The 13,745-nt window shown below is 52.5% G+C and overlaps 1 protein-coding gene across 1 annotated transcript; it reads right to left on the reverse strand.

Annotated features, from left to right (window-relative positions):
• Window positions 1-12,735: 12,735 nt before the first annotated feature.
• On the reverse strand, window positions 12,736-13,118 carry LOC140429609 (large ribosomal subunit protein eL43-like). The gene has a single exon (XM_072516857.1). The coding sequence runs from the start codon at window positions 13,096-13,098 to the stop codon at window positions 12,820-12,822; it is 279 nt and encodes a 92-aa protein (XP_072372958.1). The 5' UTR covers window positions 13,099-13,118; the 3' UTR covers window positions 12,736-12,819.
• Between the last annotated feature and the right edge of the window lie 627 nt (window positions 13,119-13,745).

The raw sequence follows: 13,745 nt of genomic DNA on the forward strand, positions 1-13,745 counted from the left end.
GAAGGCAGTTGTTAGAGGGGAGCTGATATCAATCAGGGCACATAAAGGAAAGCAGGAGAGTAGGGAACGGGAGCGGTTGCTGCAAGAACTTCTGAGGGTGGACAGGCAATATGCGGAGGCACCGGAGGAGGGACTGTACAGGGAAAGGCAAAGGCTACACGTAGAATTTGATTTGCTGACCAAGGGTACTGCAGAGGCACAGTGAAGGAAGGCACAGGGTGTACAATAAGAATATGGGGAGAAGGCGAGCAGGTTGCTGGCCCACCAATTGAGGAAAAGGGGAGCAGCGAGGGAAATAGGGGGAGTGAGGGATGAGGAGGGAGAGATGGAGCGGGGAGCGGAGAGAGTGAATGGAGTGTTCAAGGCATTCTATGAAAGATTATATGAAGCTAAGCCCCCGGATGGGAAGGAGAGAATGATGCGTTTTCTGGACCAGCTGGAATTTCCTAAGGTGGAGGAGCAGGAGAGGGTGGGACTGGGAGCACAGATCGAAATGGAGGAAGTAGTGAAAGGAATTAGGAGCATGCAGGCGGGGAAGGCTCCGGGACCGGATGGATTCCCAGTTGAATTTTACAGGAAATACGTGGACTTGCTCGCCCCGCTACTGATGAGAACCTTTAATGAGGCGAGGGAAAGGGGACAGCTGCCCCCGACTATGTCAGAGGCAACGATATCGCTTCTTCCAAAGAAAGAAAAAGACCCACTGCAATGCGGGTCCTATAGGCCTATTTCCCTCCTGAATGTAGACGCTAAGATTCTGGCCAAGGTAATGGCAATGAGGATAGAGGATTGTGTCCCGGGGGTGGTCCATGAGGACCAAACTGGATTTGTGAAGGGGAGACAGCTGAATACGAATATACGGAGGCTGCTAGGGGTAATGATGATGCCCCCACCAGAGGGGGAAGCGGAGATAGTGGTGGCGATGGATGCCGAGAAAGCATTTGATAGAGTGGAGTGGGATTATTTGTGGGAGGTGTTGAGGAGATTTGGCTTTGGAGATGAGTATATTAGATGGGTACAGCTGCTGTATAGGGCCCCGATGGCGAGGGTGGTCACGAATGGACGGGGGTCTGCATATTTTCGGCTCCATAGAGGGATGAGGCAGAGATGTCCTATGTCCCCATTATTGTTTGTACTGGCGATTGAGCCCCTGGCGATAGCACTGAGGGGTTCCAGGAAGTGGAGGGGAGTACTCAGGGGAGGAGAAGAACACCGGGTATCTCTGTATGCGGACGATTTGTTGTTGTATGTGGCGGACCCGGCGGAGGGGATGCCAGAGATAATGCGGATACTTGGGGAGTTTGGAGAATTTTCAGGATATAAACTGGATATGGGGAAAAGTGAGTTGTTTGTGGTGCATCCAGGGGGGCAGAGCAGAGAAATAGAGGACTTACCGCTGAGGAAGGTAACAAGGGACTTTCGCTACTTGGGGATCCAGATAGCCAAGAATTGGGGTACATTGCATAGGTTAAATTTAACGCGGTTGGTGGAACAGATGGAGGAGGACTTCAAGCGATGGGACACCGTATCCCTGTCACTGGCAGGGAGGGTGCAGGCGGTTAAAATGGTGGTCCTCCCGAGATTCCTTTTTGTGTTTCAGTGCCTCCCGGTGGTGATCACGAAGGCTTTTTTCAAAAGGATTGAAAAGAGTATCATGAGATTTGTGTGGGCCGGGAAGACCCCGAGAGTGAGGAGGGGATTTTTGTAGCGTAGTAGGGATAGGGGGGGGCTGGCACTACCGAGCCTAAGTGAGTACTACTGGGCCGCCAATATCTCAATGGTATGTAAGTGGATGGGAGAAGAGGAGAGAGCGGCGTGGAAGAGATTGGAGAGGGCGTCCTGCAGGGGGACTAGCCTACAAGCTATGGTGACGGCGCCGTTGCCGTTCTCACCGAAGAAATACACCACAAGCCCGGTGGTGGTGGCTACTCTGAAAATCTGGGGGCAGTGGAGACGGCATAGGGTAAGACGGGAGCCTCAGTGTGGTCCCCAATAAGAAATAACCATAGGTTTGCTCCGGGGAGAATGGATGGGGGATTTGGAACATGGCAAAGAGCAGGAGTAACACAATTGAGAGATCTGTTTGTAGATGGGACGTTTGCAAGTCTGGGAGCGCTGACCGAAAAATACGGGTTGCCCCAAGGGAATGCATTCCGGTATATGCAACTGAGGGCTTTTGCGAGGCAACAGGTGAGGGAATTCCCGCAGCTCCCGACGCAGGAGGTGCAGGACAGAGTGATCTCAAAGACATGGGTGGGGGACGGTAAGGTATCAGACATATATAGGGAAATGAGGGACGAGGGGGAGATTATGGTAGATGAGCTGAAAGGGAAATGGGAAGAGGAGCTGGGGGAGGAGATTGAGGAGGGGCTGTGGGCTGATGCCCTAAGTAGGGTAAACTCATCGTCCTCGTGTGCCAGGCTAAGCCTGATACAATTTAAGGTGTTACACAGGGCGCATATGACTGGAGCACGGCTCAGTAAATTTTTTTGGAGTAGAGGATAGGTGTGCGAGATGCTCGAGAAGCCCAGCGAATCACACCCATATGTTCTGGTCATGTCCGGCACTACAAGGGTTTTGGGTGGGGGTGACAAAGGTGCTTTCGAAGGTGGTGGGGGTCCAGGTCGAACCAAGCTGGGGGTTGGCTATATTCGGGGTTGCAGAGGAGCCGGGAGTGCAGGAGGCAAAAGAGGCTGATGTTTTGGCCTTTGCGTCCCTAGTAGCCCGGCGCAGGATACTGTTGATGTGGAAGGAAGCCAAGCCCCCGGGTGTGGAGACCTGGATAAATGACATGGCAGGGTTTATAAAGTTGGAACGGATTAAGTTCGTCCTAAGGGGATCGGCTCAAGGGTTCACCAGGCAGTGGCAACCGTTCGTCGAATACCTCACAGAAAGATAGAGGGAATGGGAAAGAAGAAGACAGCAGCAGCAACCCGGGGGGGGGGGAGGGGGGGGGGGCGGAGGAACCAGGAGGACTCTCAGGGATGTTAGTGTATATGTAAAATATGTATAGGTTGTTGTTATAGGTAATTGTATATTGGACTGCTAAATTGTATTTTTGGAGAGTATTTATTCAGGATAAGGCAGTTGCCACTTAGTTTTGTTTTTTTAATTTCAATGTTGTTTATATATTATTTATTTTTTGCTTAAAACTGGCCATTGCTATTTATATTGTTATATTACTGTGTAAAGGATACACAATGTACTGTCATGGTTGGCCAAAAATTTTGAATAAAATATATTTAAAAAAAAAATAGATCGCAGTTTTATAAATGTGGTCACACCCAAGGTGCAGGCAGAGAAATGGGTGACCACCAGAAAGGGCAGGCAGTCAGTGCAGGAATCCCCTATGGTTGTCCCCCTCTCACTGTCGGGGGGGATAGCCTATCAGGGGAAAACAGCAGCAGCCAGAGCAGTGGCACCACGGCTGGCTCTGATGTTCAGAAGGGAGGGTCAAAGCGCAAAAGAGTAATAGTAATAGGGGACTCTATAGTCAGGGGCACAGATAGGCGCTTCTGTGGACGTGAAAGAGACTCCAGGATGGTATGTTGCCTCCCTGGTGCCAGGGTCCAGGATGTCTCCGAACGGGTAGAGGGCATCCTGAAGGGGGAGGGCAAACAGGCAGAGGTCGTTGTACATATTGGTACTAACGACATAGGCAGGAAGGGGCATGAGGTCCTGCAGCAGGAGTTCAGGGAGCTAGGCAGAAAGTTAAAAGACAGGACCTCTAGGGTTGTAATCTCGGGATTACTCCCTGTGCCACGTGCCAGTGAGGCTAGAAATAGGAAGCTAGAGCAGCTAAACACGTGGCTAAACAGCTGGTGTAGGAGGGAGGGTTTCCGTTATCTGGACCACTGGGAGCTCTTCCGGGGCAGGTGTGACCTATATAAGGACGGGTTGCATCTAAACCGGAGAGGCATAAATATCCTGGCCGCGAGGTTTGCTAGTGTCACACGGGAGGGTTTAAACTAGTATGGCAGGGGGGTGGGCACGGGAGCAATATGTCAGAAGGTGAGAGCATTGAGCGAGAACTAGGGAATAGGAACAGTGGGGCTCTGAGGCAGAGCAGACAGGGAGAAGTTGCTGAACACAGCGGGTCTGGTGGCCTGAAGTGCATATGTTTTAATGCAAGAAGTATTACGGGTAAGGCAGGTGAACTTAGAGCTTGGATTAGTACTTGGAACTATGATGTTGTTGCCATTACAGAGACCTGGTTGAGGGAAGGGCAGGAATGGCAACTAAACGTTCCAGGATTTAGATGCTTCAGGCGGGATAGAGGGGGATGTAAAAGGGGAGGCGGAGTTGCGCTACTGGTTAGGGAGAATATCACAGCTGTACTGCGGGAGGACACCTCAGAGGGCAGTGAGGCTATATGGGTAGAGATCAGGACTAAGAAGGGTGCAGTCACAATGTTGGGGGTTAACTACAGGCCTCTCAACAGCCAGCGGGAGATAGAGGAGCAGATAGGTAGACAGATTTTGGAAAAGAGTAAAAACAACAGGGTTGTGGTGATGGGAGACTTCAACTTCCCCAATATTGACTGGGACTCACTTAGTGCCAGGGGCTTAGATGGGGCGGAGTTTGTAAGGAGCATCCAGGAGGGCTTCTTAAAACAATATGTAGACAGTCCAACTAGGGAAGGGGCGGTACTGGACCTGGTATTGGGGAATGAGCCCGGCCAGGTGGTAGATGTTTCAGTAGGGGAGCATTTCAGTAACAGTGACCACAATTCAGTAAGTTTCAAAGTACTGGTGGACAAGGATAAGAGTGGTCCTAGGATGAATGTGCTAAATTGGGGGAAGGCTAATTATAACAATATTAGGCGGGAACTGAAGAACATAGATTGGGGGCGGATGTTTGAGGGCAAATCAACATCTGACATGTGGGAGGCTTTCAAGTGTCAGTTGAAAGGAATTCAGGACCGGCATGTTCCTGTGAGGAAGAAGGATAAATACGGCAATTTTCGGGAACCTTGGATAACGAGAGATATTGTAGGCCTCGTCAAAAAGAAAAAGGAGGCATTTGTCAGGGTTAAAAGGCTGGGAACAGATGAAGCCTGCGTGGAATATAAGGAAAGTAGGAAGGAACTTAAGCAAGGAGTCAGGAGGGCTAGAAGGGGTCACAAAAAGTCATTGGCAAATATGGTTCAGGAAAATCCCAAGGCTTTTTACACGTACATAAAAAGCAAGAGGGTAGCCAGGGAAAGGGTTGGCCCACTGAAGGATAGGCAAGGGGATCTATGTGTGGAGCCAGAGGAAATGGGCGAGGTACTAAATTAATACTTTGTATCAGTATTCACCAAAGAGAAGAAATTGGTAGATGTTGAGTCTGGAGAAGGGTGTGTAGATAGCCTGGGTCACATTGAGATCCAAAAAGACGAGGTGTTGGGTGCCTTAAAAAATATTAAGGTAGGTAAGTCCCCAGGGCCTGATGGGATCTACCCCAGAATACTGAAGGAGGCTGGAGAGGAAATTGCTGAGGCCTTGACAGAAATCTTTGGATCCTCACTGTCTTCAGGGGATGTCCCGGAGGACTGGAGAATAGCCAATGTTGTTCCTCTGTTTAAGAAGGGTAGCAAGGATAATCCAGGGAACTACAGGCCTTACTTCAGTGGTAGGGAAATTACTGGAGAGAATTCTTCGAGACAGGATCTACTCCCATTTGGAAGCAAATGGACGTATTAGTGAGAGGCAGCATGGTTTTGTGAAGGGGAGGTCGTGTCTCACTAACTTGATAGAGTTTTTTGAGGAGGTCACTAAGATGATTGATGCAGGTAGGGCAGTGGATGTTGTCTATATGGACTTCAGTAAGGCCTTTGACAAGGTCCCTCATGGTAGACTAGTACAAAAGGTGAAGTCACACGGGATCAGGGGTGAGCTGGCAAGGTGGATATAGAACTGGCTAGGTCATAGAAGGCAATTGGAGGGCTGTGACCAGTGGTGTTCCACAGGGATCAGTGCTGGGACCTTTGCTGTTTGTACTATATATAAATGATTTGGAGGAAAATGTAACTGGTCTGATTAGTAAGTTTGCAGACGACACAAAGGTTGGTGGAATTGCGGATAGCGATGAGGACTGTCAGAGGATACAGCAGGATTTAGATTGTTTGGAGACTTGGGTGGAGAGATGGCAGATGGAGTTTAATCCGGACAAATGTGAGGTAATGCATTTTGGAAGGTCTAATGCAGGTAGGGAATATACAGTGAATGGTAGAACCCTCAAGAGTATTGAAAGTCAAAGAGATCTAGGAGTACAGGTCCACAGGTCACTGAAAGGGGCAACACAGGTGGAGAAGGTAGTCAAGAAGGCATACGGCATGCTTGCCTTCATTGGCCGGGGCATTGAGTATAAGAATTGGCAAGTCATGTTGCAGCTGTATAGAACCTTAGTTAGGCCACACTTGGAGTATAGTGTTCAATTCTGGTCGCCACACTACCAGAAGGATGTGGAGGCTTTAGAGAGGGTGCAGAAGAGATTCACCAGAATGTTGCCTGGTATGGAGGGCATTAGCTATGAGGAGCGGTTGAATAAACTCGGTTTGTTTTCACTGGAACGAAGGAGGTTGAGGGGCGACCTGATAGAGGTCTACAAAATTATGAGGGGCATAGACAGAGTGGATAGTCAGAGGCTTTTCCCCGGGGTAGAGGGGTCAATTTCTAGGGGGCATAGGTTTAAGGTGAGGGGCAACGTTTAGAGTAGATGTACGAGGCAAGTTTTTTACGCAGAGGGTAGTGGGTGCCTGGAACTCGCTACCGGAGGAGGTGGTGGAAGCAGGGACGATAGTGACATTTAAGGGGTATCTTGACAAATACATGAATAGGATGGGAATAGAGGGATACGGACCCAGGAAGTGTAGAAGATTGTAGTTTAGTCGGGCAGCATGGTCGGCACGGGCTTGGAGGGCCGAAGGGCCTGTTCCTGTGCTGTACATTTCTTTGTTCTTTGTTTGTTCTTTTGACCCACATTGCAATGGATCCTTGTCCCGCTTCAAGATCAAAGAAATCAGATCCATAGACATTGTTGGGGGCATGGCCCCCTCCTCCCTCGCCTTATTAAAAGTCCTCACTAGCAACGGGACCAGCAGGTCCACTTATTTCCTATAAAATTCAACAGGGAACCCATCCGGCCCCGGGGCCTTCCCTGCCTGCATGTTTCCCAATCCTTTAACCAGCTCCTCCAGCCCGATCGGCGCCCCTAAACCAACCACCTGCTCCTCCTCCACCCTCTGGAACCTCAGCTGATCTAGGAATTGTCGCATCCCCTCCTCAGACCTGTACAGATCCCCATAGAAGTCCCTAAATACCTCGTTTATTCTCACCGCACGCCACACCGTATTCCCCCCTCTATCCCTCACTCCACCAATCTCCCTTGCTGCCTCCCTCTTACGAAGCTGGTGTGCCAGCATCCGACTCGCCTTCTCCCCATACTCATAAACCGCCCCTTGCGCTTTCCTCCACTGTGCCTCTGCTTTCCCCGTAGTTATCAGGTCGAATTCCGTCTGGAGGTTCCGTCGCTCCCTAAGTAGCCCCTCCTCGGGGGCCTCTGCATAACTCCTGTCCACCCTTAAAATCTCCCCCACCAACCGCTCCCTCTCCCTCCTCTCTCTCTTCTCCCTGTGGGCGCTAATAGAGATTAGCTCTCCCCTGACCACCGCCTTCATCGCCTCCCAGACTACCCACACCTGCACCTCCCCGTTGTCATTGGCCTCCAAGTATCTTTCACTACACCCGCCCGCACACCCCCTCATCTGCCAACAGTCCCACATCAAGGCGCCACAGTGGGCACTGGTCCCGCTCCTCCCCAACTCCAGCTCCACCCAGTGCGGGGCGTGGTCTGAGATGGCTATGGCCGAATACTCCGTTCCCTCCACTTTCGGGATTAGCGCCCTACTCAAAATGAAAAAATCTATCCGGGAGTAGGCTCTATGGATGTGGGAAAAGAAGGAAAATTCCCTGGCCTGTGGCCTGGCAAACCTCCACGGATCCATTCCCCCCATCTGGTCCATAAACCCCCTAAGCACCTTGGCCGCAGCCGGCCTCTTACCCGTCCTGGACCTAGAACGGTCCAGTGCTGGGTCTAGCATTGTGTTAAAGTCCCCCCCACCCCATTATCAAGCTTCCTACCTCCAGATCCGGAATCCGACCCAACATGCGTTTCATAAATCCGGCATCATCCCAATTCGGGGCATATACGTTCACTAGTACCACCCGCACCCCCTGCAACCTACCGCTCACCATCACATATCGACCTCCATTATCCACTGCAATATTCAGTGCCTCGAACGACACCCGCTTCCCCACCAGTATTGCAACCCCTCTGTTCTTCGCATCCAGCCCTGAATGAAAGACCTGCCCTACCCATCCCTTTCTCAGCCTAATCTGATCTGCCACCTTCAAATGTGTCTCCTGGAGCATAACCACGTCTGCCTTCAGTCCCTTTAAGTGCGCGAAAACCCGGGCCCTCTTGACCGGCCCGTTCAGGCCCCTCACATTCCAAGTTATCAGCCGGACCAGGGGGCTACTCACCCCCACCCTGCCGACAAGCCATCTCCTTTTCTAGGCCAGCCACGTGCCCGCGCCTCCCGCACCCTCCAGTCCCCCAGGCGGTGGACCCCCGCCCCAACCACCTCTCCTACTTCCAGCTCCCCTTTGGCCAATGCAGCAGCAACCCAGTTCGCCCCCTCCCCCCCGCTAGATCCTCATCTAGCCATTTTGCTCCCCCCATGACACTCCCGTAAGTCAGCTGACTCCTGCTGACCCCGGCCTCTCCCGCCATTCCATCGACCCCCCAGTGTGAGAATCCCCCCATCCCTTGGTAGTCAGTGTGCGCTCCTCTCCAGCACTGCCACCCCCCCCCGCCCCGCCCCCATCCTTCCCTAGCGCGGGAAAAAGCCCGCGCTTTCCGTCTGAGCCAGTCCCACCCCCTCTGGCGCAGCTCCTTTTTGCGGCCTCACCCCAACTCCCCATCCCTGGGCCTCCACACCCCCCCCCCTCTTCCTCCGCAGGGCCTTGCCCCTCCAACACCGACGCCCACACTCTCCCACAGCCCCCACATCAAATCCATTCACCCATCCCCACCCAGCACCGAAACAAAAAGAACATTCCCCAAATGCAGTAAACACAGTAAACATCCCCCCATGACAAATCCTCAGTTTGAGTCCAACTTTTCAGCCTGGATAAAGTTCCATGCCTCATCAGGCGTTTCAAAATAGTGGTGCCGATCTTGGAACGTGACCCACAATCGCGCTGGCTGCAGCATTCCGAACTTCACCCCTTCCGATGGAGCACCGCCTTAGCCCGGTCAAAACCAGCTCTCTTCTTAGCCACCTCCGCACTCCAGTCCTGGTAAATACAGATCTCCGTGTTCTCCCACCTGCTGCTCCATTCTTTTTTGGCCCATCTCAGGACACACTCCCTGTCCATAAAGCGGTGGAACCTCACCACTACAGCCCTTGGCAGCTAGTTGGCTTTGGGTGTCCTTGCCAGGACCCAATGAGCCCCATCCAGCCCCAGTGGCCTCGGGAAAGTTCCCGCGCCCATCAGCGAACTGAGCATCGTGCTCATATATGCCCCGGTATCGGGCCCCTCAACTCCTTCAGGGAGACCCAGGATCCGAAGATTCTTCCTCCTCGACCTATTCTCCAGGTCCTCAAATTTTTCCTGCCACCTCTTGTGCAGCGCCTCGTGCGCCTCCACCTTCACTGCCAGGCCCAAGATCTCGTCCTCGTTCTCCAAGGCTTTTTGCCGCACCTCCTGGATCACCGCCCCTTGGCCCTTCTGGGTCTCCACAAGCTTCTCAATCGCTGCCTTCATTGGCGCCGGCATTTCTGTCTTCAGCTCCGCAAAGCAGCGTTTAAGGAATTCCTGCTGCTCCTGCGACCACTGCGTCCATGCTGTTTGGTCGCCACCCGCTGCCATCTTGCTTTTCCTCCCTCTCACTTTCCGCTGCACCAGGATCACTTTTTTAACCGCTCCACTCCTGGTCCAATCCATATAATGTCGAGGGAACCTTGCTGTCACCTCCCCACACTGGGAGCCGTCGAACAATTGCCGTTGGGGCCCCTCTGAAGAGCCCAAAAGTCCATTCCCGGCGGGAGCTGCCGAACGTGCGACCTACCGAGGCCTCGCCGCAACCGGAAGCTTGGCGGTGTAGTTGACTTCCAGCCCATGAGGATCCGCCTCCTTGCCACCAGTGAGGCAAAGGCCAGGACATCAGTCCCCACTCCTGTCCGGAGTTCCGGCACAACTGAAACCCCAATGAGCAAGGCTCCAACCCAATTTTCAGGATTGCTGACACAGTCTCAAAAAAGGACCTCATGAGGTCCACCAGCTTTGAGCACGACCAGAACATGTGCGCATAATGTGGCGGGCCCCCAAGACACCGATCGCAGCTATCATCCACCCTTCAAAAATAGACTCATTCTGGTCTTCGCGAGGTGTGCCCGGAACACCACTCAGCTGGATGAGCCTCAGCCTCGCATAGGACAAGGTTGAGTTCACCCTCCTCAGCGCCTCACTCCAAATCTCCTCCTCCAAAATCAGACCCACTTCCTCCGTCCACTTTGCCTTCATGCCCTCAACAGAGTCCATTTTCTCCTGGTATATATCATCTGCTGGTATATACCTGATGTGTTGGCCATCTCCGAACCAGAGCAGGATAAGAACCTCTTGAGCAAGGTAGAAGGCTGCTTCGTCGGAAAAGCTGAAAAGTACTTTTTTGACCCAGCTGCACACCTGGAGATATATGAACCCAACAGCATCTGTAAGGCCATATTTCTCTTTCAGTTCCCCATGGCTAGCGAAGCAACCTTCTAAAAATAAGTCTTCCACTTTCTCTAAACCTTTATCCTTCCATCCCCTACATTTCACATACAACCTAGCAGGTTCAAATAACTGATTCGCACAGATAGGGGTCAGCCTAGAAGCGGCCCTCAAGTTACAGCCTAGAAGCAGCCCTCAAGTTACAATGATGGCGGAGTTGCCTCCAGATTTTTTAAGTGGCTACTACTACCAGGTTAGACCAGTATTTCTTTGGTACCACCGGTAACGGAGCTGATACCAGCGCCGCTTGGCTTGCTACCCTCACAGACTCTGCTTCCATCCAAACCCAAAGCTCTTTTGAATCTCCGAATCACTCTAGCTGACCAATTGAAAGTTTTGCAAGGCCAAACCCCCTAATTGTCTCTTCCTCGGAAGGTATTGGAATAAAAATTAAATCTTGGCAACATGTTCAGCTTAACCGATTGCACTCGGCCCGCCAGGGATAATGAGACCGTCCCATCTTTGCAAGTCCGCTTTGACCTTTGCTACCAGATTTGTTTAATTCTGTCTCCGGAGTTTCCCCCAGTCCCTTGCTATATGGATTCCCAAATACCAAAAATTGCAGCAAGCCGGAACGGCACTGCCCTAAGCCAACCTCTCTGCCTCGGCACCCCAACCACAAAGTATTCACTCTTTCCTCCATTTATCTTATAGCCAGAGAAGGCGCCAAAATGCTGCAAGATCTCCTTAATGTTATATTGACACCTCCGGATCCCTCGCATATAAATAGTAAGCCACCGGTGGACAGCACATGAGACCCTGGCCGGGATTCTCCAAAAACGCGGCTAAGTGTTCACGCTGGCGAAAACATCGGAGTGTTTCACGCCGGCTTCAACGGGCCTCTTGGCCCAGCGATTCCGTGGCCCACAGGGGGCCAGCACGGCGCCGGAGTGCTCCACGCAGCTCCGGCTGCCGACTCGCGGCCCTGCACATCCGGCCACGGGTCCACACATGTACGCGGCTGCCGGCTGCGGCGCCGGGTCCGCGCAACATGGTGGACCCACAAAGCGGGCCGGTGTGGAAGAAGGTAGCCCCCCCCAGTTTGCAGACCTGGCCGTCGTGGAGGCCCTCCCCGGAGACTGATCCCCCCGCCCCACACCAGGACGGCCACCGCAGCGGCGACGCCGAGCTCCCGCCGGGTGGAACCATACAGGAACCACGTCGGCGGGAACTCGGCCGGTCATCCGCGGAGAATCGCCGCGGGGGCCGCTTTCAACGGCCCCCGACTGGCGCCGTGGTGATTCTCCGGTTGCCAGAGGTTCGTGTCCCAGAGTCGGACCCGATTGTGGGTCCGACGCCCCATTCTTCGCCCCCGCACCGAGCGCAATTGCGGCGTGGGGTCTCCCAGAATCCCGGCCCCTGTGTTCCACCCCACCTCTAACTATTCCTCACCATGTATTCGAGAACCTCAGGGCCATGGCTAGTGGCTCTATTGCTAGTGCAAACAGCAAAGGTGACATCGGACATCTCTGCCTGGTACCCCAGTAAAGACGACAGGGGGCGGGAGGTCACTTTGTCAGTGCAAACGTTGGCAAATGGGGCTGGCAAATGGGGCCGTGTATAACAGCTGCACCGACACTACAAAGCCTGGCTCAAATCCAAATTTTTCTAATACCACAAACAGAGAATCCCATTCTACCAGGTCAAATGCCATTTCCGCATTAAGCAAGATTATGATGTCTTGGACCGGACCCTCCCCCGGAGTAAGCACCACATTCAACAGTGTTCTCGCATTCGCCGTCAACCTTCGCCCTTAATGAAATCCGTATTGTCTTTCCCCACTACCTCTGGCAGACAAGGTTCCAGCCTTATTGCCAACACCTTAGGTAACAGCTTACCGTCCACATTTAACAGGGAGATCAGTCGGTATGACCCACAGTCTAAGGGGTCCTTGTGTTTTTTCGAGAGCAGGGAATTTTTTTTTTTTTGCCTTTAACATTTTATTAACAAGTTTGCTGATACATAAACCTCTGGAAGGTGTTGATTCCACGACCAGTGCTCACTGATCCTTCAGCTCCCGCAGACGGCGAATTGCAGACTTCACGGTGACGGCCAAGGTGGTGTTGTAGGCCCAGGCTCCTCCAGCCACTGTTTTCATGCAAGAGCCACAATGCCTGATCCCGACTGCTCTGCGCTTCATCTTTGTCTTGCCGTAGAAGGAGCAGGTGTATTTGGCGTGCTGACTGATCTCGATCTTCTTCACCATTTTGCGGAGGGAGGCTCCGTACCGGGTGCCGTATTTCCCCACGATCCCCACCTTCTTGGTGCGTTTGGCCATCTTGGAGCCGGAGCCGAGAGCGAGAGCAGGGAATTCAACAGCTGCCTCAGCATCTGTGGCAAAGTACCTCTCTCCAAGGACTCCCTGAACGTTCCTAACAATAGAGGGGTTAATAGGTCCCTGAATCTTTAATAGAATTCCACCGGGACCCCGTTGGGACCCGGGGCCTTCCCCGACTGCATCAATTTCAGCACCTGCTTGATTTCATCCAACTCCAGCGGAGCTGGTGTCTGCCAGCTATGTGCCAATGTCCTGGTAAATCATTACGTGTTGCTGTCCCAGTTGATGTTTCGGGCTTTCTTGGCCCATTCCAGGACCCGCTGCTTTCTCTGGAAACTATGAAACTGAATGATCACCGCTCAAGTTGCTCATTTGAATGTAGTTTCTGCCTCAAGCCCCATGTGCCGTGTCCATCTCTAGCACAGCAAATACCTCATCGCCGCTCATCAGCTCGGAGAACTTCACAACAGAGTATTCGGTCGGCCTTGAGTCCTCAACTCGGGTAGACCCACCAGTGCCTGGACCTATTCAAGTGCCTGGACCTATTTTCCAAATCATCCAGCTTCACCTTGAGGCTCTTAGTCTTCACCATTTGGTCATCACCATTTGAGCCTCCAGGGACGGAAGTCTGTCTTCATTTTGGGATA

The sequence above is a fragment of the Scyliorhinus torazame genome, chromosome 1 (genome assembly GCF_047496885.1).
Source record: "Scyliorhinus torazame isolate Kashiwa2021f chromosome 1, sScyTor2.1, whole genome shotgun sequence".
In the NCBI taxonomy this organism is placed as follows: Eukaryota; Metazoa; Chordata; class Chondrichthyes; order Carcharhiniformes; family Scyliorhinidae; genus Scyliorhinus; species Scyliorhinus torazame.